This window comes from Pongo pygmaeus, chromosome 6, assembly GCF_028885625.2.
Source record: "Pongo pygmaeus isolate AG05252 chromosome 6, NHGRI_mPonPyg2-v2.0_pri, whole genome shotgun sequence".
NCBI classification, from domain to species: Eukaryota; Metazoa; Chordata; class Mammalia; order Primates; family Hominidae; genus Pongo; species Pongo pygmaeus.
The window spans coordinates 116,901,428-116,929,336 of NC_072379.2; the positions used below are offsets into that span (position 1 = coordinate 116,901,428).

General features: G+C 37.9%; 1 protein-coding gene and 1 long non-coding RNA gene across 4 annotated transcripts; one reads left to right on the forward strand and one right to left on the reverse strand.

Annotated features, from left to right (window-relative positions):
• LOC134739885 (uncharacterized) lies at positions 1–21,798 on the reverse strand. The gene is made up of 3 exons (XR_010126976.1): positions 17,663–21,798; positions 15,821–17,597; positions 1–8,539 (listed from the first exon to the last, which is right to left on the reverse strand). It is a non-coding gene; the product is annotated as an uncharacterized LOC134739885 (long non-coding RNA).
• Positions 16,025–27,870, forward strand: LSM8 (LSM8 homolog, U6 small nuclear RNA associated). Of its 3 annotated transcripts, XM_063667793.1 has the most exons (5): positions 16,110–16,226; positions 16,877–16,938; positions 17,842–17,889; positions 20,516–20,643; positions 24,157–27,870. In XM_063667793.1, the coding sequence occupies exons 1-5, from the start codon at positions 16,124–16,126 to the stop codon at positions 24,245–24,247; spliced, it is 432 nt and encodes a 143-aa protein (XP_063523863.1). In that variant the 5' UTR covers positions 16,110–16,123; the 3' UTR covers positions 24,248–27,870. The 3 variants fall into 3 exon arrangements, with proteins under 3 accessions (XP_054350416.1, XP_054329888.1, XP_063523863.1); XM_054494441.2 differs by lacking the exon at positions 16,877–16,938 and having other exon boundaries at positions 16,025–16,154; positions 17,849–17,889; positions 24,157–26,604; XM_054473913.2 differs by lacking the exon at positions 16,877–16,938 and having other exon boundaries at positions 16,057–16,180.
• Positions 27,871–27,909: the final 39 nt, after the last annotated feature.

Here is a 27,909-nt window from a genome sequence, read left to right on the forward strand (position 1 = left end):
ATTTATTATCACAACTGCTCAAACATATTATTTTGTACTTTTTCATGCAAAGTCTGTTACAGTTCTGCAGTCCTATCCTGTTGCTGATGATTGTAAAAGTATTACCTTGTAATAACATCAGCACTGCTCTGACTTATCAAATCCTGATGTGACTGTCAGCTCAACCTTTAAAATAAACTTAAAGAAAATATGAGTTGTTTATATGAAATGTTCCTTAGGATAGTATCATTTAAATGAGACCAATTTCCATGGAAATTATCTAGTATGTCTTTCACAAAATTCTGTAAAAGAGCTCTGACGGTGCACTTAAAGGGCTATCATTAAACCATTTATTGCTGTGTAGGTGCTGATTTTAAAACTTTTTCTCAGACATAAAAAGATACAGTTCTTTTGGACCTACAACATATCGTTATTTTGCACAATTCATTCTATTCAATTTGTATAACACTCTTAAGACATTGTAAATGTCTGAAAGTAACTATGAGGAAGAAAAAATAAAGAATTATGGGATTTGTTGAAAAAGGGACAAAGGGTATATTTTCAGAGGCTATTTGAGAATATATAGGGGAGCTGATTAAGCACAGACAATCCTGGAGGAAAGCCTAAGAAAAGTTTCTCTATCCTTTTAGTTAGCAGTGATTGTGGATAATGCTCTTTGTCCAGAAAGTTTGTGAGCAGAGATTCCAGAAAGTAAATATTGTATTCTCAACCATAAGATTTTTAGGACTTTTCACTAAAGGATAGCAATTGTACCTGTCATATAGCATTAAATCTTTATTTCCAAACTTAGGTTTAGGATGATATAGAAAACCTCAACCAAATTTTAAATAAAATAATAAACATCTTAGTAACAGTTTAGGTACCATAAATATTATATACAGGAAATACAATTAAAGTGATGAGCTACATACATATCTTAATCTCAGAGCTTTTTTGCATTAGTTTCAAACACATCTTAGAAAATAGTAGATATTTGTTGGCTGTTACCTCAGCATCCATTTCCATTTTTTTTTCCAACCAAAACAAACCTGATTTCCTTAGGAGTACTTACCCAGCCTCAGTATAAAGTGACTATGTGGATGGAGTGGACAGACCTCATCCCCAGGTTGAGTCCTGCAAAGCATCTTGCACTTGACCACAGTGATTAATCCAGAAATGGAGATGTATCACATTTTGGCCAATAAAACATTACAGATGTGCTAAGGACTCCTAAAAGCGAAGTTTCCTTGCTGCTGTGGGAGTTCCAGGAACTTTCCATGAACAGTGTGAGAAGAATGTGAAGTTCCTTAATGCTGCCATGAGGGGATCTAGTATGAAAACTAGTCCAGCATCTGCAGGAAGACAGAGCTACAAGAATCAAAATGGACTCAGTGTCCAGATGGCAACACGAACTGATGAATTAAGTCTCCCTTTTATAAAGCCTAAAATTAGAGCGGTGTGTACACAATTCAGTTACATGAACTCATACTCTCCAAGTTTTTTCTTTCATAATCCACTTTGGTTCAGGTTTTTTGTCCCTTCCAAAAGCCTCCCAGCCAATGTAGGAAGGTAATTTGGAACACTGGAGGAAGTATTGTGGTCTGGAGGTCTGAGTTCTGGTTTAGTTTTGCCATTATTTGTGTGGTCTTAAGAAAGTTCTTTATAACAAAACCCTTTAACCACTGTATCCTTTTTACAAGAGCATTCGTTCTAGATGATTTCTATTAACACAACATAGAACAAATCGGCTAGATGTCTACCAATTCCACACATCTTTCTGAGTGTACAGGTGGACTGTATTTATTGGCCTCTCATTAGTTCAGTTGGGGAATTGTGATTCAGTACTAAAAGATGGGATGTAGACCAAAGTGACGAAAACCACACCAAGGCCTTTTACTTCATATGATTCCAAAGTCCTCTCTTCCTTCTGTTCAATGACTATGGAGGCCAAATACTGAGGATGGCAGAATCAGGGATCTCTGATTTTTACTAGGATTCAATACCCTCTTTCTTCAAGTTTTCAACCTAACTTTCACAAAATATTTATAAAATATTCTGAAAACTTTCCAATGTATTTCTGTTCTTCCAGGAAAACTTCTCCTGGATAAAATATTTGTTAATTGCACTCATGAAACTGCCTCAGAATTACTTCACTAATAAACTTAAACAGAAATTATGTATGATTTACAACCTTCACTCGAATTTAAACCTCATTTACAAAATGAAAAAAAAAATCTTAGTGTAGAGTTAACTGTTATTTTTTAAAACTCCCAAATTTGTTGTTATACAACATTTATTTCTTATTCACCTGGAGTCCGATGTGGGTAGAGTAGCTCTCCTAGAATTCTGAACAAATGGGGTAGACTAGGGAGTTATGATTCGGGATGAAATAATCGAGGCATCCTGAGCATGGGCTTGAACCTGCCCCTCAGCAGATGAGAATCCACTGCAGAGCCTTGAGTGGAGGGTATGGCCTATTAGGGGAGCCAGTCAAGAAGTGAAATGACCAAGAGACATCAATAAACTCTCTAAATCAATGTTGGCAAGTTATTCCACTATCTCAGGAAGGAGGAGACATTCATTGATTCAACTGATTCGTAAACCTATCTAGAAATTTTGTATCAGCCTTCTAAATTGGATTTATTTTGTCTCTCCTAATTAGTCCCAGACAGACCTTTGTCCATCACTTTACTTATTGGATACAAGGAATAATTCACTAATGCTAAAACAGGATCCTTCCAATTCTCATTTTCATCTAAGATTTTGCACCCATTGAAAGTTGAGCCAACTGTGCCTAACTCCATTTCCTTGCCTGCCAACCCAAACTCAATACAGGGAGAACCACCTCAGCTAGTTCTATTTATTTTAGAAAAGATATCATTACAACCTAAACTCCTCAAAAGCAGGAACAGTATCTTATTTAGCTTCAGAGAGCCAATGATTGTCTCAGTATCTGGCACTTTGCTCCATCGTTTATAGAATTGACGATGGTCAGGAAATAAGGCTCTCTGTCTAGTAGTGACCTCTTGATACCCAATTATCTTGGGAACTGAAAGGGGCAAGAGACACCACCCACAGAGAAACTGAAAAGTTTCTGTGCAAAGAGAGATACTGTTCCCAGCAGTATCTGTGTGGCAATACACACCACTGCATATTTTCTTTCTGCTTTCCTATGGTGGTTAATGTTATATACATACAAACAGACATGTATGTATACACACACACACACACTCCATGAAAAAGGTAAAAGTCTTAAGAAAATGTGTCTTACTTATTTCCAATATTCTCTATGAAAATAATTGTTCTATTTTTTAACATGTGAAACTTTCAGTAAAGATTTCTAAATGAGTGAGTAGAAAAGGTTAAAGCCCAGTGCAACAGCTATCGTTACTGAGGTTTTCTGTGTAAGTTTCTTTGGAGAGGCATGCTGGGGGAGGAAAATTTAAGGTAAAGTTGTGTCGATTGCTGCAAATCGACTGGTAATGCCTAATGTGTTTATAGTCATCCATTTGTATGGAATGAAAAGAGACTACAAAGAAGATCTTTTTCTTCACTCAGGGTCTTCTGGTCTTCCGTCTAAACTCTGGGGAAGGCAAAGAAGGGCTAGCTACGACAGAAGCAAGAAGAGCTATTTTCACAAAGATTCTCTGAGATAAGAAATGAAAACACACTTTTAATTATTTACTTTGGAGACAGGGATTCACTCTCACCCAGGCTAGAGTGGAATAGTGTGATCACAGCTCACTATAGCCTCGAATTTCTGCACTCAAGTGATCTCTCATTTCAGTCTCCCAAGTAGCTGAGATCACAGGCTCACACCACGATGCTCTGTGGAAACATACTTTTTAATTTTATTTTTTACCAAATTGGTAAGAGTGAAATTCCATAAACTCCAGGCCCTTGCAAGTTCACCAGCCCATGCCCAATTACTCCAGGGAAAAGGCATGGGTAGCTTATACCTTCATCTCCATGACTAACTAACATCACCACACTGCGAGTTTGGCTCAGGCTTCTTGAAAGCCACAACTAGATCACTGTGGTGTTGGGGAGGAAGGTGAGATCAAATTTGTCAAATGTTTGCTTGAAGAGCCCAATATGCTTGCAGGATGTTCAGGTTTATTTGGTGGTGACCACCCATGCCAGTCCACAGAGAGAGGTTGTTATTGCTGGAGGACGGGTGAGAATGGCATCTCACATTCACCTAACAGTGCTCTCTCCTTGGCTTGCTTTGAACCAGTACGCAAGCAAGGCAAATGATATACATGAGATTAGAATACAGATTCGTGGCTGCAACAAGCGGGAGGTTCTCTCAGAGCGTGGGGATCTCACCCTCCCAGAGGAATGAATCAGTAGGTCAGAGCAGCTCTGAAATGTGGGCTCACTCTACTTTTTCCATTTCTAGCTTGATGAGGTAAGTGGCAATCGGCAGTCAAGAGTCTGTCCTAACACCATGAAATAAATGTTAGCTGTGCCACAATCAGATAACTAAGTTACTTCTTTGTATCATTTCTTGCTACATAATTGGGCCAAGTTGAAGTCTGGTGCAGCAGACAGTCTATGGTCTACTAAAGACAGGAATTTTGTTTTTGAGTAAACAATCCACTTTAGACCAACTTTGGTGGTAGCAAAGACTGCCCACTCAGGAATATTTAGGGAGGCTTGTGCAGATGTGTGAAGATGGGGAGAAACCCTACCCTGTCCTTTGCTTCACATAAAAGAGAATCAGGTGAAGTCAAATGATGACAAGGACTGGGACTAGACTCCTGCTCCTAACTCAAGAAACAGACCTTTTTAAAGGAAGAGTACTTCTGATCTCTATCTTAGTTTGAGTTCTCCCAAAAGCAGATCCTGGGGCAAGAATTTAAGTGCAAGTAGATTATTTAGGGAAAACCAGTAAGGCAGTGGAGAAGGGTTATAAGGAAAGGAAGTGAGTCAATAAAATGTGCACAATTAAGCCAGCTACTGTTGAATGAGCAGATATAGCACCTGGATTATCCCACCTTGTTGATGAAGAGGCTGTTATTTATAAACTCAGTCACTGACTGAAGACTGCTCCCTGAGGGAGTGTTAATTCCCCAGAATTCCTAGCCTGCCACACACGAACAGGGGTGCAGAAAATGCCTTCAAACACGGAGATGCACATATCAAAAACTGAAAGTACACTGGAGCACAGTGAAGTCATTTTGAGAGAAATGGGAAATGGATATTATTATATACTAATATACCTATAAGAGACATAAAACTTGCCTAGGTAAGGAGTAGTCAGGGCTTTGCACCAGCAGCATCCCCGGAAAGAATGTGCAGTGATTTTTCAGGGCTCATGGTAGACTGACTCTCCAACAGCACTCACAGGATGCAGGGTAACATATTTACTTAAATAGAAAAATAAAGTCAGCTAATGGGTTTGATAAGGATATGGGCTCTACCATAAATATGACTTAAATTTGCAGCTACAAAATTTTAATGAAGATATATTTAAAGCATATAAACAAAACACTATGTGCTAGAAGTTCCATTCTTTGCAATTAATAAACTTAGTACATAAAAATTTAGCATTTTAAAGTAAACATGCATAAAAGGGTCTTGGTTTAAATTTTTTTTAGTTAAAATTTAGAAGCCATATGAGCAAAAATAGCTCATAATTGTCTTACAATTATGTGAGCTACTCAATATCCTTTTAAAAAGGAGAATAATATTCAGAGGTTAGGTAGCTGGGTGGCAGGTCCCAAATGCAGAGTAAAGCTGGGTAAGCCAGGACCCTCTGAACACCACTGTCAAACAATCAAACTGAAGCTTCTGACCCAATACACAGTGGCACTGCTCACTGTGCCCTGGATGTCACCACAGGCATCAATGGCATGCTCCTTTATGAATTTGCTCTTGCTACAACTGGTATGATCATCAGAGTCGTTTCTCTACAGGATTTGCTGCTTTGCAGCACCCGCCCTCAATTCAATATCTGTGGTAGTCATAAGCAGAGCCTAGGCCTCTTTCACTCCAAGAAACATCAGAAAAAAGGTGGCTGATACACTGAGCTCTATCACCAAAACTTGTAAAATAGGGAACTCTCAAGAAATAAAAAGACAGTACTGAGGTTAAGCAGCCAAAAAGCAATGACTAATGTCCCCAACAAATAGCTGTCTTTAATAAGAATTATCTTGTTTTCAAAAAATCTCTCTGGTGAGATTTTGTTTCAATTCACTGCATCATTTTGACATGTTGGTGATTTTCAGTTTAGTTTCTGGTGCATACGTTAAAATGCAGACCATTATTTTTGATCATGCCACATGCATGAAAAATTCCATTATGTGAGTTATTATCACATGGGGTAAAGACTTGGAAAAGTTCCTGCATATTCTTTTTGTTGTTATTTTTCATTTATTTTCCTGCATATTCTTGACAGAAATTGTAAAAACAATAGGTAGAATGGTAGGTAGGGAGGAAACAATACAGACTTTCTCTGAAGTCCTCTGAGGTTTTGTTATGTCTGTTTCTCTCAGTGCTTTATTCTCAGTGCAAGAGGTCAAGTTCAGAAAAATGGAAGAATCATATCTCAAAGCTAGTCAAAAATGGGCATTATGAGAATACATGAGGCCGGTCAGAATGATAAATTGGTAATATAAAAGCTCTGGAAATCTCATTTGTTGACATCAGAAAACAGCGGTCTGCAAACTTTCTGTAAAGAGCCTGATAATAAATATTTTAGGTCTTGCGGGCGTCTGTTGCAATTACTCAACTCTGCTGTTGTAGCCTCAAAGCAGCCATAGATGATATACAAATTAATGATTGTGGTTGTGTGCCAATAACATTTACTAACAGAATGATTTCCCCAAGGTTTGTAGTTTGCCAACCCCTGTTATAGAAAACAGTAATAGTACAGATACTTAATACTGAAGAAATGGAAAAAATGCCACAGAGGCAGAAAAGTGTTGAATCTGTCTCTTCCTCTTTGTAAAGAGTTAGGCCCAGGAATCTGAAGAAACAGTCACAACTATTCAAATCTGAATAACCTTAAGTGATCCTTTGTCTATATATGTTCTTTATTTCTTGACACTACTGTGAATTTTTCTTGGGCAACAATCTCAATGGCAGTGCAGTACATTGGAGCTTGACTGTCTAAGTTTAAAGACCGGCTCTGTTAATTACCAACAAAACGAGTTCGGGCAAGAGACAAAACTTAGAGAAAAAACCAGCAGAAACCACTGGAGTAACAGAGGTGTGGAACACAGTAGGTACTTGACGAAGATGACTTAAAATTTATGTAAAGACTGAACATGTACCACTCCGACTTGTCATGACAGTGGAGCATCCACTTTATAAGAATGACAGTATAATAAGAAAAACACACAAATGTATTAAATAATACTTTGAAGAAACTCACCTTTTACTTAATGTCACCACAGAGGAAATTCTGGGCAGAAGTTTAGAATTTAGAAAGACTTTGTGCCACAGAAAAAGATGGTCATGAGCAATAGTACTTAAGTCGTTTAGAATGAATAAAAAATGTTCAAAACCTCCTATGTACAGTATAGACACTTTACTTTTATCCAGGAAGACAATAAATTAAGAGGTTGCATATCTGTATCACTTTGTATTCCTTCCATAACAAATCGCCACAAACTTAGTGGCTTAAAACAACAAAACTTTATCAACTTACAGTTCTGTAAGTCTGATATGGGTCTGACTGGACTTAAATCAAGGTGTTAGTAGAATGTATGCCTCCAGAAGTAGGCTGTAGGGAAGAATCCATTTCCTGCTCACTTAGATTTTGGCAGAATTCAGTTTCTTGCTGTTGTAGGACCAAGGTCCCTGTTTTCTTGCTGGCTATAAACTAAGAGCTGTTCTCAGCTTCTAAAGATAACCACATTTCTTGGCTCATGGCCCTCTTCCTCCAACTTCAAAGCCCATCAACAGCAGAACAAGTCTTTTCACGTCACATCTCTCAGGCCCACTCTTCTGATTCCCTCTTCCGCATTTAAGGACTCATGATTAGAGGGGGCCAGCTGAGTAATCCAGAATAACCTCACCATCTCAAGGTCCTTACCTTCAATCACATTTGAAAAGTGCTGTTTGACATGTAAAGTAACAATCACAGTTCCCAGGGATTAGGATGTGGACATCTTTGGGGGTTGGGGGGGTAGGAGAGATTATTCTACCTTCCACAATATCCTAGTTGCCTTTCCTATTCTTCCCATTGGTAGTGACATCTGAAAAATGTCAACCTGCCTTTGAGTATTCGGACTCAAAGGTATATATATTCCTTCTGATTTCTGAAAAACTCTACATACAATAGCAATGATGTATCCATGGATATGCGCTGATCATATGTACATATAAACTCAAAATTTTGTCCTTTGAGTAGAACAGTTACTTTTATTATTAACTATTGTAAGAAGCACTGAACTAGAATCCAGGAGGCCTTGATTGTAGGTTCTACTATATAACCCTAAAAGAGTCACTGAACTTATTTGGGATTCAGTTTCCTAATCCATATGACACAGAATGTAAATTCGAAAATTCTTAGGTTCCCTTTTAGCTGTAAATATTTGTGATCCATAGTCTGAAAGAAAAAGGATGGAGGTGGGAGAGTCATTCTGATTTGTTACAAAAATGAAACAAAACTTATATAACGAGAATTTATCAAAAATAAGGGAAAGCCTTGATATTTTTTCTGCCCCATGTTTTTAATTTAAATTTTTTTTTTAATATTTAGAGGGTACAAGTGCAGCTTTCTTACATGCATATATGAAATCTGGGCTTTTAGTGCACCCATCACCTGAGTAGTGAGCATTGTACCCAATAAGTAATTTTCAACCCTTATTCGCTCCCCATGTGTTTTAATGTAATTTCAGGCATTTGCTTTCCATTGGTCACTCAAGGTTATTTATGTTTAGCTTTTGTCAATGTAACTCTTATACTTCACTCTCACTATTCCATTTACATTTCTATACCTTCTTACATTATTCATCTCTCATTGCTTAACCTCAGTATTTTTCTCCAAAAAAAAAAAAAATCAATAAATTAGCTTTGCTCTACCTTGCCATACAATGTCTGCAAGAAGTCCAAATCAATCTATTCCTTCTGTGTGGATTATAACATTAAGGAATGAATTCAGACTGAAGATCCTAGTGACCTAAGTAATTTCTGATATCAATATTATTTTCCAATTTTGGCATGCAAAAATTCAATGGAAATGACAGTATAATTTTACCTGTATTGCAATCCAAGCTGCTAAAGACAATTTTTAAAAGCCAAGCAAAACAATAAAAAAGAAAGCAAATGTACTCAGCTTACAGTTCCCTAATCTGGTTCACTATAGTGATAACACATACATGGTAATTTATTTTTTAAAAAAAGATATTGAAAAATGATCAGCTGTGGGTGCTCCATTTGGATTAGTCATATGCTGTATGCGCTATTTAAATAAAGCTGAAGGGTACGAATTCAAGTACTCTTCTAGGGCAAAGTCAGAGGTGGAAGAACTGCTTACCTAAAGAATTACTTGCTGCTAAATGACAGTATGAACCACAGAAGGAGATAAGTAAAACGGGCAGGATGACGTTATTTAAACTCCAGATTCTCAGTGGAATACTAACATAGTCTGTTATGCTACAGTACTGTCTTTTTTATTTTTTATTTTTGAGACAGGGTCTAGCTCTGTTACCTAGGCTGGAGTGCAGTAAGAAGATCTTGGCTTACTGCAATCTTTGCCTCCTGGTCTCAAGGAATCCTCCCATTTCAGCCTCCTGAGTAGCTGGGACTACAGGTGCGCATCATCATGCCTGGCTAATTTCTTGTAGAGACAGGATTTCACCACATTGCCCAGGCTGGTCTGGAACTCCTGAGCTCAAGTTATCTTCCTGCCTTGGCCTCCCAAAGTGCTGGGGTGAAAGGCATGAGCCACTACACCCAGCCGAGTACTGTTTTTTATAGTACACATGAGGTCACATGAGATTGTTAAATAGGAGAGTAATGTTAGAATAATAAGGAAAGTGAGTTGGTTCATACATAATTTTTCACAGCACTTTAATGCTTTGTAGTACAAAGACACAATAGCTGAAGTACAAGTATTGCACTTAGTTTTGTGATTGAACCAGGCCTGGGGGAATATAGCACTCAAATGATGACCTTTCACGGTGTGGGACCCCATTCTTCCCTGGGCTTGGTTCAGCCATATGCTTCATTTTGATAGTGCTTATTTTGCAGCTCCCTCACATCTTTGGGCAAAAGCGACCTCAGAAATGAGTCAGAGCCATCCATCTCTGGCAACTCTACATTTCCTGCAAAGTTTGCAACTCCTTCTCCATCTGCTACTTTTGATGATCTCCGGCCCTTGTTCCCATCACTCATCAGTGTCTACCCTTCTGTAAACTGTCATTCCTTAAGCAACCTTCAACTTTTTTAAAAAGGTAAAACTATTTAAGTTAATATAACATTGCTTTATTTGTTAGGAGCTTTACACATCCTTCTAAATGAACCACTATTTTCATTTCGGTTGTTATTGTCTGTTAACACTACAGTTCAGTGGTTGCCAGACTTTGCTGTGTATTAGTTAACTATGGATGTTTTAGAATACTGAGGCCCAGCTGAACCTCATTCCATTTAATTCAGAATGTCTTGAGTGTGGGAGCCAGCTATCAGTTTTTAAAGATCATATCAGTAAGTAGCAAAGTTTGGGAACCACTGCTCAGTTTTTCAGAGTTTGAAAGGGCTTTCCCAGACTTATTTTTTCCTTAGGCTCTTATTTTAAGTGAGCCATTTTCTTAAAATGTGAAGATTTTCAGGAATGTATTATACACAGCATATTATAGCCAGAATGTTTTGTCATTTTTTGGCTTCTGCTGTGGTCTGGATACTGGTGTCCTCCAAAATTCATGTGTTGGAACCTAATATCCAATATGATAGCATTAAGAGATGGGGTCTTTTGGGAAGTAAGTCATAAGGACTTTGCCCTCATGAACAGGATTAGTGCCCTTACTGAAGAGGTTGAACGGAGCTGCCTTGCCCCCTTCTGCCATGTGAGGATGCAGCAAGAAAGTGTCATCTACAAGGAACAGGCCCTCATCAGACACAGAATCTACTGTTGCTTTGATCTTGGATTTCTCAGCCTCCAGAACTGTAAAAAATAAATTTCTGTTGTTTATAAATTACCAAATCTAATATATTTTGTTATAGCAGCCCAGTTTCCAAAATAAAAATAATGTAAAGGGAGAGCAGGATTTGGGGAGTAAAAAATGGCTGGTAAAAAAAAAAAAAATTTTTTTTCTCTTTTTTTTGAGACCAGTCTCAGTCTGTCGCCCAGGCTGGAGTGCAGCAGCACGATCACAGCTCACTGGGCTTAAGTGATCCTCCCACTGCAGACTCTCAAGTAGCTGTGAATACAGGTGTGGGCCACCATGCGCAGCTAATTTTTGTATTTTTAGTAGAGATGGGTTTTCCCCATGTTTCCCAGGTTGGTCTTGACCTCCTGGGCTCAAGCAATCTGCCCACCTTGGCCTCCCAAAGTGCTGGGAATACAGGTGTGAGCCACTGCACCTGGTCTAAAAATTTTAATATTAAAAATCAATTTCAAAAATATCATAAAGAATGCATAAAAGCATACACAAGTATTTTATTAACATATACTGCCCTTTATGAGGTGAAACAGAGGGCCTCCTGAGATATACTGGTTCTCCAGATCTTTAAGGTAAAGTATATGCCCGTGTAAGTATCACCAGTATGTTCTGTGGCCTCGCCATTGGCTAGTGAACAAAGTGTATCATGTTTACACAGTTCTACAGATTGGCCCCATCTACTTTGTTAACAAGCAGTCTTGCCTTTTCCTGTGTCTCCCTAATCTTGCTAACCTGATTCACCAACCGCCATTACTATGCCACCTAGGATTTGCTGTCTGCCTCATTTCTTTTTCATTTTTAGATAGGGTTTCACTCTATTGCTCAAGCTGGAGGGCAGTAGCTCCAACATGGCTCTCTGCAGCCTCAACCTCCCTGGCTCAAGCTATCTTCCTGCCTCAACCTCCCAAGTAGCTGGCACTACATGTGCATGACACCACGCTCAGCTAATTTTTTTTTTTTTTTTGGTGGAGATAGGGTTTTGCCATTTTGCCCAGGCTAGCCTCAAACTCCTGGACTCAAGCAATCTTCCTACCTCAGGCTCCCATAGCGCTGAAATTACACATGTGAGCCACTGGGTTTGGCCTCATCACCTTTCTTAAGCTCTGTCTTCAAATCACATTTTTTTCTGCCTCTCCATTCTTTTATTACTTATTAACCTCTGTGAGCACAGAATATGCCTCTCCATTCTTACTGCCACAAATCAGAAACGCATACCTGAACTCCTGCTGGCCTTTTTATCTTCAGTTTTTACCTCCGCTAAATATTAATGTCAGGACCAAGCGTGATGATTCACGCCTGTAATCCCAGCACTTTGGGAGGCCGACGTTGGCGGATCACCTGAGGTTGGGATTTTGAGACCAGCCTGGCCAACATGGTGAAACCCTGTCTCTACTAAAAATACAAAAATTAGCCAGGCGTGGTGGTGCATGTCTGTAATCCCAGCTACTCGGGAGGCTGAGGCAGGAGAATCGCTTGAACCCGGGAGGCAGAGGTTGCAGTGAGCCGAGATCGCACCACTGTGCTCCAGCCTGGGTAACAAAACGAGACTCCATCTCAAAAAAAAAAAAAAAAAAAAAAAAAAAAATTAATGTCAGGTCATTTTCCTAAAGTGTATTTGCACTTCTTCTCAAGCACTGATTTAAGTCTTACCTGTTTTGTAAAACCTTCTAAGATTTGAACTCATATCCATCTTTCCCTTCCTTAAGCACTTGAAATGTGCACAGCTGAATCTCTCCAATCATAAAAAATGGCCATGAACAAAACACCATATTGGAATAAGCTTTGGGACTTAAAAAAAAAAAAAAAGTTATTTATGGTATAGTCTGTGTCCTTGAATAACAGTGAGTACTCATTATATATCAGGCTCTTCAAATATTACTTTTAGTTCCTCAACAATTACATGTAGTTTTGTGTAGTTTTCCCCATTTTACAGATGGGGAAACAGGCACAGAAGGTTAAGTATGCTCAAAGTCACACAAATAAAAATTCAGGCAGTTCATGAGTCAGTGTTCTTAATAATGATCCTAAACTGCTTCTCAATTAACAAATCACTTATATTTGATCTTTTCCATCCCTTAAGTAATGGAGTTAAATCTACCTGTCTTTATCACCCTAAATGAAAAAAGTAAAGCACTTTGTAATTTACAGTGTTAAATGAAGACTATCAATTACCTTTATTTGTAATTTGGAATATTCATTTTTTTCATGCAATAATTATTTCATTTTTATAAGTAAAGGTCTGTAACTATTCAGGAATTTCCTTGTAAGTAGAGACGCATGATCTACTTATGTCCTTTTCTGCCTAGGAGAACTCTAGTTAGGTCTATTCAATATATACTACTGATTGGTTAACAGCTTTGCAACTTGTAGGGAAGTAAAGCATAAACGCATAAAAGGAAATAAAAGTTCTCATCACATAAGGTTAAAAATATTATTTTATTTTAAAAAATTGCTATTGTGATAGTTTTCCATAAACTATTCAGAGAAGGGCAAATTCAGTTTCCTCGGATTCTACTAGAAGTCTGATCCTTTAGGTTAATGTCTTCTGCTCAAGATTTAGATTCAGAAGTAATGGAATAAAATTATCTATTACAAGCATACGTTGGTTGATACTTTATCAGTGATATAATGTCATTTAAATGAGCATTACTTTGAGAGATTTTGACTTAAGGGGCAAGTTTCACTGTTGACTCTTAATTTTTTAGTAGTCAGATGTTTATATGGTTTATATGTATCAGTTTTCCCTTGTTGGAGCTTTAATGTAATTCTCCTTTATGAGATGCTAAGCTCTCTACATTCATGCACTCCCAAGGGTACATGGCTAATATAGATAAATCACGTATGTGATGTCTGCATCCAAATGTAATTCATTTTGTCTTAATAAACGGACTTTTATTTATCCATAGGCTTTCTCGCTACATCTGTGATCCTTACAGACTACAGAAAATATAGCTCTTTTAAGACACATTTAAAAAAGTTTCCAGCCAAAGAGATTTTGTGATGCTCCATAAACACTGCTCATCTGTTATTTATCTGGCATATTAATTTAATGACAACTACACAGGGCCGTAGACTTACAAAAGCACACTCTAAGGGATGAAAAGCCGTAGGGAGTATTCTTTTTTTTTTTTTTGAGATGGAGTATCGCTCTGTTGCCCAGGCTGGAGCGTAGTGGCACGATCTCGACTCACCGCAGCCTTCACCTCCCAGGTTCTAGTGTTCTCCTGCCTCAGCCTCCCTAGTATCTGGGACTACAGGCGCCCGCCACCACGCCGGCTAATTTTTGTATTTTAGTAGAGACGGGGTTTCACCATGTTGGCCAGGATGGTGTTGATGTCTTGACCTTGTGATCCGCCTGCTTCGGCCTCCCAAAGTGCTGGGATTACAGGTGTGAGCCACTGCACCCGGCCTCATTTTTATAAGATCACACAGAGGTTAGTTTTTTTTTTGTTTTTGAGATGGAGTTTCGCTCTTGTCGCCCAGGCTGGAGTGGAATGGCGTGATCTCAGCTCACTGTAACCTCCGCCTCCCGGGTTGAAGCAATTCTCCTGCCTCAGCCTCCAGAGTAGCTGGGATTACAGGAACACACCAACACGCCCAGCAATTTCTTTTTTTAACAAAACTCCTAACACGTCGTTAATCATTAATTAGTCTTTGGGTTTTGGTTCAACACCTGACATTTGCAAATCACACAATTATCTTTGTTCTTTCATTTGTGGAAGACACTTTCATTTGTTACCCTGAGAATATGAGACATTCACAATCTAATTCCTGACTACATTTGATTTCAAACAGATCGGAATAAGTTTCAGAATATAAAATATTAACTATTTGGGAGTATCTTGTAGGTATGCTCTAATTAAGAAATGCTTCCTTTTCCGAGGAAAACTGCTGACATTGCAAGAGTTATTCCAAAGCCACAATTCTTAAGAAAATACATGTTTAACTGAAATTATAAAGATAGTTTGCAAAAAAGGGAAATCGCTCCTGCTGGTGTTTTGTGTATAAATCTCTTTCTAACTTCAAGCTCTCTCAAGTTAGGGCAACAGTAAATAAAGTGGGAACAGTATCACATTGAGAAATATCTGAAATGATACCTATGGCACTATCTAAGGAAACTGAGGCCCAGAAGAATTGAAGTGACCTGTGCAATGGCACCAATTTGTTAGCAGAGCCAAGATTAGAATCAAGTTTGGTGCCTTCCTGCATCAGTCCTTTCTCGGTGCTGCGGCAGCCTTTTACTTACTAATTTCACCCTGGAGAAAGGTAGACCATCCTGGCGTGGCAGAAGCGTGGACATTCGTTTTCTAAGGGATGGTCACACACCTTTGCCTATTTGCACTTAGTTTCTTTAAAAAGTAAAAACACCTCCATTTTGGAACACTTTTAGAGACAAAAGCAGAACATACGAAAGTGTATTTCACTGTTGAGTTCTTAAGAGGCATACACCGTGTGGTTATAACGTGCGCAACTCTGTCCCGGACAACTGAACTTATTTTTAGTGTTATTTTCGGCTTCTGCTGCAGAAAACTAGGGATTCAACTACCCGCACCTGCATTTCACACAACTAGCACTCGTCTCTCTCCTTCACTCCTAATAAAAACACCTTATTTCGTTTCTTCCTGCCTGCTGTACCTCGTCTCAACATTTTCTCTTGTTAACTTCCACCACACTGCCTTTTACTTGGATTGGAAACCCAGTCTCCCCCAACTTGTCTCATACCCCACCTTCAGGAAGCGTCTTCCTTTTTTCCGCCTCTCGTTCGCTTTTGTCTTACGCGGTTTCCGGAACACGGCCTAGAATTACAGCGAAAACATACTGCGCACGCGCACTCTCTCGTAACCGCTGTGCGGCTTCTGTTTGGTTGGCCAGTTTGTCCCAATTTCCGACTCGCAGGGCTGCGGAGCAGCAACTCTCACGATATTTGCTGCGGGCCGCAGGCGCGAGCCGCTGCCGGGTTCTGGCGCGCCCTTTCAGTTCTGCTTGTTGCCGGCACCGCTGCGTTAGCCGGAACTGCCGGGCCGAACAGCATGACGTCCGCTTTGGAGAACTACATCAACCGTATCCTCAAGCTGGCCGCCTCGGGCGTGAGCCGGGGTCGCGGAGAGGCCGCCGGTCGGGGATCGGTGGGAGGTTGGGAGGCCCGGCCGCGGCGGGATCCTGGGGGCGGGCGAGGAGATGAGGGCCCCGGAACGACCCAGAGTTCGCCGGCGGCGCCTCGAGCCTTGCTGCTGCTGCGGGGCCAGGGGTCCTTTCCATTTTGCCTGTAAAAGCCAAATAAAAACCCACTGTGATTATTCTAATATACGCCCTTGATTTCCTATTTCCCCATGGCATAAGTGTTGAAGTTCCTTACTATTTCCCTATGGCATAAGTGGTAAAGTTTGTGAATAAGATGAACAGTCGTCCTGGCGGCGACAACAGTTTTGCAAATCTGTGTACTTGTTTTATTCACATGATTTGCTCGTTCGAGGATAGCAAAAAGTTTAACGATGGTTCGCAGACTGTTTCTGTCCCTTTGCCACTTGAAGTCCCAACTTGTTGGTAGAATGAAAAAAATGCTTGCTGTTGTAATGGATTATAGTGAGGAGCAAGTAACAACCCCATGGGAAGTCTTAAAATAGACTTTACAAGTGTTACCGTTTTAAAGTCTCAGGACAAAAACACTACGTTAAGCTCAGGTACAAACTGGGTGACAAAAATTAAATACCAAATGCTTTTAATGATGCGTTATTGGTACCCTGTGACGCTGCTTATATAGTTTCTTTACTTTTGAATTACAGAAGCCTGTCCTGGAAGACAGTTTTTTAACATGCTGGAAGATCGTCCAACATCGATTAATTTAGTACTCATCCAATTTTCATTTTAGAAATAAACAGGCCTAAGAAACGAAATATCCTGCCCGAAATAGATTGGTAACATTCCGAGTAGAAAAGTGTCAAAAATCCAGGATATTTTGAGATAGGATACACCGATCACATACAGAAAGAGCTTTTCTTTTTCTATTTTTTCCCTTTTTTAATCATGTAATTATCACAAAGACAAAGACAGAAGCTTTTTTTAAGTTTTTTTTTCTTTTTTCTTTTTTTGAGTCGAGGGTCTCACTCTGTTGCCCAGGCTGGAGTGCAGTGGCTTGATCATGGCTCAATGCAACCTTGAACTCCTGAGCCCAAGCGATCCTCCTGCCTCTGCCTCTGCCTCCTGAGTAGCTGGGACTATAGGTCACCAGGCCAGGGTAATAGAGATGGGGGTATCGCTGTGTTGCCCAAGCTAGTCTCACCTCAAGCGATCCTCCTGCCTCTGCCTTTGCCTCCTGAGTAGCTGGGACTATAGGTCACCAGGCCAGGGTAATAGAGATGGGGGTATCGCTGTGTTGCCCAAGCTAGTCTCACCTCAAGTGATCCTCCTGCCTCTGCCTCTGCCTCCTGAGTAGCTGGGACTATAGGTCACCAGGCCAGGGTAATAGAGATGGGGGTATCGCTGTGTTGCCCAAGCTAGTCTCACCTCAAGTGATCCTCCTGCCTTGGCGAGTAGCCTAAAAAACGCTGTGTTGCCCAAGCTAGTCTCACCTCAAGTGATCCTCCTGCCTTGGCGTCCAAAAAACTTTTAACGTTTTGATGTAGTGAACTTAGTGGCTGTGTTGAATACTTTTACCTAGTTGTCATATTTCTTCTAAAAATTCAAATCATTACCTTGCCAGAGTCTGTTTTCAGTTTGCATTTCCTAAGAAACACTTTCTTTGATTCAGTTATCAGGAACTGTTGCCGTTATTACATCAGATGGGAGAATGATTGTGGTAAGTCTTCGGAATTTTCATTCTCTGCTTTCCTGTAGGTTTATTGCTTGCAAGTTTTATGTGAAACCTCTAATCTCTAATGCCTAGACAGGACATTACACCGGTAGTGCAATTTTATTATAATTCAGCTCTTTATCACTTTGCTGTCGATCCACGTTTTCCTCACTAATAAACATTGTGTGTTACCTACAAGGCTTCTAGGAGCTAGAATAATAGATTCTGCCCTCAGAGAGCTCCTGGTCTGTAGACCTTTATTAAATTTACTTTTCTTCTTCCATTTTTATTTCCTTCCCCATTCAGCACCACATGAATCAGAATTTTTTGAAATTTTGCATATACTTAGTAACTTTTTAATGATTTAGATACTATTAATATCTAGATATCAACATTTAAGGCTTGTATACAATCTTAATATTGTTTTTAGGTTGTGTGACATGTCTTCTGTAGGACACATTATGATGATTGACTTTCTATGTATATACATATATATGTAAAATTGGCTTGTTCCTTGAAGTTGTTTCTCCCTTGCTAATTCATGTCATATAACTAAGATAAAACGTTCCTATGGTGATACTTGTATTTGGAATTTGATCTGAGGAATTCATCTCAAGATTTTTGGGTACTTGATTATTTCTTCACTTATAATTCATACTCTGAATGCTTTCAAAAGAATTTTAAGGCTACTAAACTTTCTCTATTTTCTAACCTTACCTAGTTTCTTAAAATAATTTGATCCCTTATTTTTCCATTCTTCAGTTTTGCTTTTGTTCCTTTTCTTTTTAAGCCTTGTGATTTTTTTTTTCACTGGGTCCTTAGTGACTATTATTAGTCAAAGTTCTAGCTTTGACATTTACTAAATTTATATCATGTGCCAGGTGCATATGTGTTACATTATTTAATGTACAATACAACCTTGTGAAGAATAAGTACCCCTGTATTCTAGATTAGGAAACAAGTTCAGAGAAGGTGACTCACTTTCTCAGAGTCGCAAGGGTAGCAAGTGACAGAACCAAACTGGGATTTAAATTTGGTTTGACATCAAAGCCAAGGCCAGTTGCCTGGCTTCTTTCTTAAGGAAGCAATGATGTTTGCTTAGGCACCTCACATTGTATTTTTTCAAATATGGACAGTTAGACATATTTTAATCTCAACACTTCAGGAAGCCTATTGCTATTAATAGATATTTGCATTTTTTTTAAATTTGGTGAAAACCTTAAGTTTAAATTTTCTTATTTTTGTTAACAGGGTAGATAATAAACTGGGAAATTATTTTTAATTTTAAAGAAGAAGGAAAGTGATATAGAAAGAGCATCTTAAGTTCTAAAGTTCAGTAGTTCTGTATTTCTTTGACACATAATTTATTTGATGGGATAATGTGTAAAATGAAGTCAAGAAGTTATGAATGGGTGTTTATGATAACAACCATTTGCTAACTAGTTCAATAAATACTCCATATTTTGTTTCTCTTCCAAGTTATAGATTTCATTCTCATTTTATTTCATTCTCTTTTTATTTCATTCTCATTTTATATATTTTGACTTTCAGAAGATAAAACAGTTTAAGAGCTTGAGAGATTTAACCATCAAAACCAATGTTAGTTGATATTTCTTTAGAAACTTGAATACCATGTGAGTTACTCTGTTATGCTAGACCCATGTCTTCTTTTATTCAATACTAAGCTTTCATAAAACTCTCCCTGATTATTTCCTTCAAGCTCTGGTTTTAATTAGTATAGTCACATTTGTATCTACCTTACTGGGAGAATTAAACAATAAACCCATATGATACACATTAAACAATACATGTGAGACACAGAACACTGGTAACTAGTATGTACTGATTAGGTGTTACATGTAACTACTAGTTAAATTTTTAGTATATTTATGGGACTGATTTGAATCTGAAAAATGGCAAATTATATTTACTTGTGTATAATAGTATAGAATGTTATGGTTTAGTGGTCTGGCTCAGGAGCTAGACTTTTGTGGATGTTACGGTTTAGTGGTCTGGCTCAGGAGCTAGACTTTTGTGGTTCATCTACTGGCTCTGCCACTTACTACCCATGTGACCATAAGACACACCATTCTGTGCCTCAGTTTCTTCTTTGAAATGGGGCTAATTATAGTATTAAATCAAAGGGTAGAGATGAGTTGAGATAATGTGTACGGTGTGTTTAGCACACTGCCTAGTGCTGGCATATAGCCTATAGTGATACTATTACATTGCTGTAGTTGGTATGTATGGTTCTTCCTTATTTATGTATATTTGCCTATCATTTTCCCTTAAATCTCCTTTGTTTTAGTTTATACCTTTAGCTGCTGGTCTACGTAAGCTTTTATGCTACTTACTTGGAGATACTCACATTAGTACACAGGTGTCCTTTGTAACTGCCGTCAACTCTGCATATGAGTGAGATGTGTGGTGCAGGTCCCCCCACCCCAGCCAAATAACCAAGAGGTAAATTGTGTACCCTCAAATACTGTTGGTTATAAAAAAGGCATTTTATTTGCCATCGTATAGGTACTTGTATTGGAATACCTGGCAACTAAAATGACTGTGAGGCTAAATTTACACTTTCAGGTAAAGCAGAATATTTCTCTTTTTCTCCTGAATATTTTCTTTACAGGGAACACTGAAAGGTTTTGACCAGACCATTAATTTGATTTTGGATGAAAGCCATGAACGAGTATTCAGCTCTTCACAGGGGGTAGAGCAAGTGGTACTAGGATTATACATTGTAAGAGGTGACAACGTGTAAGTAAAATATATCTGTTAAAATGATAAATGATACTGCCTTACTTTGTGGAGGTTTTCCCCAAGATACCCTACTATATTGTCCATACATAGTTAATAGAATCTTGCATTCATTTCTTTCGTAAATATACCTTTTCTTATGTTTGCGTAAAGTAAGGCATATCTATACATTTTATGTCAACACTTCTTTAGGTTTCAACCAAAGCTGTCTCTCTACAAATTAAACTTTTGCCTGAGATTTGCCTATTTTTCTACTAGTTAAGTAGCCTGGGTAGAGTCCAGAAAGGGCTCTGCCTTATATTAAATACTTCATTAGAGAGGCTTCTTAAAATGTTCTTACAAATACCCAGAATTTTAGAGGACCATATTTCTAGAGTCCAAGGCCAAAGTTTGAAAAATGTTTTGAAATCTCTGATTTGAACAATATTCATTCATGCTCAATAACATAGGTGTATTTATAAATAAGTACTTACTCGTTATTCATTTTCTTTTAAATTTTTAGTATCATTGACACACTGAAGATGTCCCTGTGGCCTCAATTTACTTGGGACAGACAGATATAAAAGTTTAAGAGTAATTGGCTGGGCATGGTGCCTGTAATCCCAGCACTTTGGGAGTCCGAGGCAAGTGGATCAGGTCAGGAGTTCAAGACCAGCCTCGCCAACATGGCAAAACCCTGTCTCTACTAAAAATACAAAAATTAGCCAGGCTTGGTGGCGTGCACCTGTAGTTCCAGCTACTTGGGAGGCTGAAGTGGGAGAATCACTTGAACCCAGGAGGTGGAGGTTGGAGTGAGCCGAGATCACGCTACTGCACTCCAGCCTGGGTGACAGATTGAGACACCATCTCAAAAAAAAAAAAGGCCGGGCACAGTGGTTCAAGCATGTAATCCCAGCACTTTGGGAGGCGGAGGCGGGTGGGTCACTTGAGGTCAGGAGTTCGAGACCAGCTTGGCCAACATGGTGAAACCGCGTCTTTACTAAAAATATAAAAATTAGCCAGGCGTGGTGGCGCAAGCCTGTAATCCCAGCTACTCGGGAGGCTGAGTCAGGAGAATTCACCTGGGAGGCAGAGGTTGCAGTGAGCCGAGGTTGCAGTGAGCCGAGATCGCAGCACTGTACTCCAGCCTGGGCAACAAGAGCAAAACTCTGTCCCAAAAACTAAAAAAGAAAAGAAAAGTGGCTGATGTGGTTCGCGTGCCATGGCTCATGCCTATAATCTCAGCACTTTGAGAGGCCAAGGTGGGTGGATCACCTGAGCCCAGGAGTTCAAGACCAGCCTGGCCAGCATAGTGAAACCCCGTCTCTCCTTAAAATACAAAAATTAGCCTGGTGTGGTGGTGCATGCCTGTAATCCCAGCTACTTGGGAGGGTGAGGCAGAAGAATTTCTTGAACTTGGTAGACGGAGGTTGCAGTGAGCCGAGGTCGCGCCTTTGCACTCCAGCCTGGGCAAAAAGAGTGAAACTCCATCTTGAAAAAAAAAAGAAAAGTGGCTGATGTGACAGAGGAACTGAATTTTAAATTTTATTTAATTGTAATTAATTTTAGTAGTTATATGTGGCCAGTATTAGTATAGTTATAGAGGCTAGAAGAATGCCAAATCAATTTTCTAGTGAGTACTACACTGAATCAAAATATAGTTGGAAAGAAGCAAAAGATACATTCGCAATTTTAAGCTAGATACATTAACAAATTCTAGGGGACTAACTGTCCCCTGGAATAACTTAAAAAGTGCAGGAATAATTTACTCATTTAAGTTGTTTATGTTAGCATCACCTTTAGATGAATAAATAATTTGATCTGTAATCAAAAATCAAGAGTTTATAAAATATTTTAGAGATGACTTTTAGGTGAAGTTCAAGGTGAGCTGTAAGTAATGAGAGAGAGGCAGAGCAGATAGGGCCCAGGTCTCTGGATCAGAACAACACTGTTTATATTGGAGCTGTGCATAGTAATTGATTTTAAGGTTTCTCCTACTTAAAACAATTTTTTTTTCTTGAACTTCAGTGAAAAAAGTCGTGTGCTAGAGCCAGCTTCTACTGGCTCATGAAGCAGATTGTTATATTTTAAGGAATTTTACAAGCTAGTTAATTGATGTCTTGTTAGTAGGTTGAAATTGGCCATGGTGGGAGTGTTTGCAGAATGGATATTAGTAAACGCTGCAAATCAGGCTCCCGCTTTTTTTCCAGAGAGCTGGTTTTTAAAAATGTATCAGCATTCCCCTGCTTACCATAGGGATTTTAAATTATACTGAATATTATCATTTAAAATTTAAGAATATTTAAGAGTGGAATTGAGGCCTTTAGTTTGAGAAAACTTAATTCATTCTGCCAGAGTTTGATATTTTTCATTTATTAGATGATTTAAGACTTTATATACTTTAAAGCAAAATTTGGCAAATCCCTTATTACTAGTATTCGTCTTTAGAATTTGGCCGGGCACAGTGGCTCACACCTGTAGTCCCAGCACTTTGGGAAGCTGAGGCTGGCGAATTACCAGGGGTCAGGAGTTCGAGACCTGCCTAGCCAACGTGGTGAAACCCTATCTCTACTAAAAATACAAAAATTAGCCGGGTGTGGTGGCATGTGCCTGTAATCCCAGCTACTCGGGAGGCTGAAGCATGAGAATCGCTTGAACCTGATAAGTGGAGGTTGGAGTGAGTCGAGATCATGCCACTGCACTCCAGCCTGTGCAACAAGAGCGAAACTCTATCTCAAAAAAAAATTTACTCTCATTAAAACCAAACAAATGTAAACCCAACTAATATTTTTTAAAAATAATATTTCATAGACATCTTGTGATCTGAGTGATAATATTGAATATTTCCAGTTGGAGGGCTATGGGTTGGTTATCTAGCATGGTATTAATGAATTTAAAGTTATAGATACTATGTTAGTGTTGAACAAGAAAAAATTTTCTAGCTTTAACCTGAGCCAATCACATCAAAAATGATTTGTTAGATACCAAAGTACGTGTTCCTATTATTTTTGTATATGAAGAACTGGCTTTGGATTTAACTGAAAGCTTAGGAAAACAATCTGATAGCTGTTATCTATATCATTGATTTAATTCATCAAAGTTACTCAAATGATTGATACTTTTACTTGCTAATTATTTTAGGAGTGATTTTGTGAAATTTATTTTTAATACAGTCCTAGAATTGAATTGAAATATGGTTTGGAAGTTTGAGGGTTTTTTACTGTGTCTATCCTTGTGTGTCTGTTTCCTTTAAAGATTCATGATACAATCACTATGTACAATGTGTCCTTTAATATTGGTTCCTGTAATAATGTGCCTTCAAATTATTTCTTGAGTTTTGTGACTTAAATGTGCAGTTCACTGACTCATGCCAATGTTGTTTGCTTTTTACCTTAATTAGTTCTTTTTACTGTGCTCTCTCAGTTTTACGTTTTGGAAGAATAGTACTCAGTGCTTTGATTTGATTAGTAAGATTTTTGAAACACATGTAAATTTATTTCAGAAATGTGATTGTTTTAACTCTGACTTTTTTAGTGCAGTCATTGGAGAAATCGATGAAGAAACCGATTCTGCACTTGATTTGGGGAATATTCGAGCAGAACCTTTAAATTCTGTAGCACACTGAGGAAAAACTACATACTTGGACATCTGTAAATCTTTGTACAGAAACTGATTATTCTGAGGATTATATATGGAATTTTTATGAATGTGTAACTGGATTTTGACTCCTTATTGATTCCTTGTAATATGTAAATTAAAATATTTCTACATTTTATTGAAAAAAACCTTTTTTTTTGGCCTAAATATAAGTTTGGTAGCTTGGTTTCTTTTTTTTATTAAATAGTGTGAAAATATAATGGGCATTTTGAAAACTTTTAGAAAAAAATAGTACTTTTTGATACTTTAGTATTTATGGAAACTAGTGGAAAAGAGAAATTAGTGTGCTATATAAATCAGGCATTCAAGTAACAGTAGTACAGGATATATGTGTTTTCTTTCCCTGATATTTAGGAAAATCACAGGAAGGTAAATCTTTACTGGAGTTATCTGAATCATTGGCATTTATCCGATTCCACTGGTGGTAGTTTGCTAGTGCTTCTAAAAGTTGCTCCCTAGCACTGAGAGGTGTGGGTAGGTAAAAATGTGTTTGCTTGAGAAAAGCAAAAATGCTAACAAGGTTTTAATAGATTGGCCCAAAATTCCAACTTGAATATTAAGAATGACTAGGAATGGTAGAATTGACAGAGATGATTGGTAAAGTCTCTTGATGCCCAATTGGTTAGGTATGAAAGTAATATGAACACATTAATGTTGAATTTTACAGACAGTATATTATCTGAAAAAAATTGATTCCATGTAGTCTTCAATTTTTAATTTTTAAGAATTGGAGAATTTCTAATATTAAAGTTTATAAATGTGAGTAAATAAGCTCTAAGTTTATATTGAAGTAGTGCTAGCTATTATTGTCAGCAATTTTCCATAATTCATTATCCATAAACCTGATTTCAGAAGACGTCAACTCAGTTTTTTAAATAATTGATAGAAACAATGTTGTAAGTAGTGTTTAGATATTCAGGCTAGTCCATAAAATTTCTGATCAACTCATGTAGAGGCCCAAGTGTGTATCTTTGTGATGAGAAGAACATAGAAAAATATTTACATCCTTGTAATTGAAACAAATTTAAATAGTTTATTTGTTTTGTTTTTATGAAAGTGCTTAAAAATAGTAGTTGGCAAACTTTTTCTATGAAGATCCAGATAGTAAGTCTTTGAGGCTTTGAAGGCCATATGGTCTCTGTCACAGCTACTCACCTCTGCTACTGTGGCATGCAAATGACCATAGATAATACATAAATGAATAGTGGCTGTCTTCCAGTAAAACTTCATTTATAAAAATGGAGGTGGGGGCTGGATTGGGCTTGAAGGCATAGTTGCTGACCCTTGGCTTAATACAAGCTCAATAAGAAAAAATGAACAATTTGTATAAATTCTGGAATAGATCCTTATAGAGAGTTTAGAGGTGGGTTTCATTCATATTTTAAAAGATTTTAAACTTCATACTTATTAAACATAATAGCTTTTTGGGGGAGGAAAGTATCTTCACTCAAATCAGCCTTGTAAGGGGAGAAGCACTATTCTCTAGAATTATTTGGTTGATGTTAAGGGCTGTCTCTGGGAGAATTAGAGAAGTTAGCTAGTATTGGCTATTCATAAGTATTTGGCTTTTGTAGTATAATGTTTTATAATCAATTTATTAATAAAATGATGGAAAGTGGGTAAGGCAAACAGGCAAATTTAGGGACTGTGAATGAAATATTTTAGTATATGGCATTTTGAATTGGTAAAGTAATTCCAAAAATTAAATAAGAATACACATCATTCAGTTGCTAAGAAAAATGCATTCTAACAGTACAAATGAAGTCCAGAGTCAGATCTTTTCTCAAAATATTTGGCATATCAACACATTACACATAAACAAGTAAATAAAAACCAGTCCTGTCCCTCATGATAATGGATTTCTAATGTGATGTATTCTTGCAATCTGAAACACCTTATAAAGCTGTATTTTCCTGATTGATGTGGGAAAAAGCATTCCCAAAATGTGAATTATTGTTTTTATGAATAGTTACGGAGGATGTGATGATAATATGCCAGATGATCTATGTAATTCTTTATTCCTGGATACAAGCACGTGGTGGACTTTTTTCTCACGACCGATTAAAATTGTATTTATTTTTGCATGAGAATTGTAAGGGAGCCACAACCATGAGTAGTAACGTAATTAATATACAGTGTCAAGATTTTATATTTAATGAGACATTTATTCTATAATCAGTTCTTATTTATAAAGAGGCTCAAATCAATTTCAACCTGTAATTACCTCTGTGCTTTGTGACTCAGGCACAATCTAAACCCAGTTTAATGAATCAAAGAGATGTTTCTTGGCAAGATATTTTCATTAAAGTTATTTGGAAAGGGCAATTAACTGCAAAAGGGACTTTTTTTTTTAACTGACAAGATACTATCTAAACTAATAGTTTAAAATAACATTGCTTTTAAGTCAAAGCACTTTGGTAACTTGGCCTCACATGCTGACAGTTTTGGCTTAAATATTACAAATCTTGATCCCAGAAGAGCAAGAGAGAAAGTTTTACTAATATTTGCTTAAACAACGTGTTTAACAACTTTATAACATCCTTCTGAATTTTTAAGCTAATAATGTGAGATATAAGTATGATAAAAACAACTTTTAAACGGTATTTAATGCAAATACAGAATAACGATGTCAACATTTTCCTCAGCCGTGTAACCTGAGATTCATCATGGGAATGGGAAAGTAAAGTCCCTTTATAATGGCATGTGAACCAGACAATTTAGTAGCCAGGGTTGTAAGGCAACTCTTAACTGACAATATAGTTAGTATATTCTGGGCCTTCATCTTCAAAATTAGTAGGTAGTATTTATTGAGTGCATATCATGTGCCGGGCCTGATGCTGAGTGCTTACAATGATCATTTTATATATGGGAAAATTGAGGCTCAGCAGGGTCAAGTGCCTTATAAGAGAAGAGGTAGCACTAGTAAGTAACAGTGCTCAAATTCAACTAGGTCTTTCAGCTCTTTATACAATACTGCTTGTTATCAGAAAGTATAGTCTCAAAATGTGCTATCAAGCATCTATCAGAAGCCTGATGAGAAATATTCAGATGATCTAACGCAGTTCCCAAACCTGCATTGTGGGCCATTTTCATTACAATTACCTAAGGTGCTTTAAAAATTTTCTTGGGCCCTACTCGTTGTGGTTCAGCAGCTGTGTAATGGAGCAAAAAGGAATAGTCACTAAACAGTGAAAGAAAGCGTGGTGGAATTATTAAAAGACCTAGCACGTGCTGGGATGAGTCTCTAACCCTACAGAATTGAATTCAAACACAGGATCTTATTCAAGATAAGGATAATAATAGCTATCTTCTTGGGTTGTAAAAAGTAGCATTAGACTGCATTTTAAACATTTGGTATGATTTTGAGGACATAACGGTAAACAGCTATTTAATACTATTCCAGATAGTCAAAGGCCAATGTATAAAAGTTACAAATATAGGTCTTGTCAGCTTAGCTTTTTAAGCGTCTTTCCCACTGACTACCATATCTCTACAAGAGAATAGATGAGGAATTGAGGTTATGTGGGAAGTATGTGTAAGTTTACACTATTTTAACAAATGTACAATAAAATTTGTTTCTATGTCAGCGTATACTCTTGACTCAAGGAGTTTGAAAGTGTAAACTCAAAA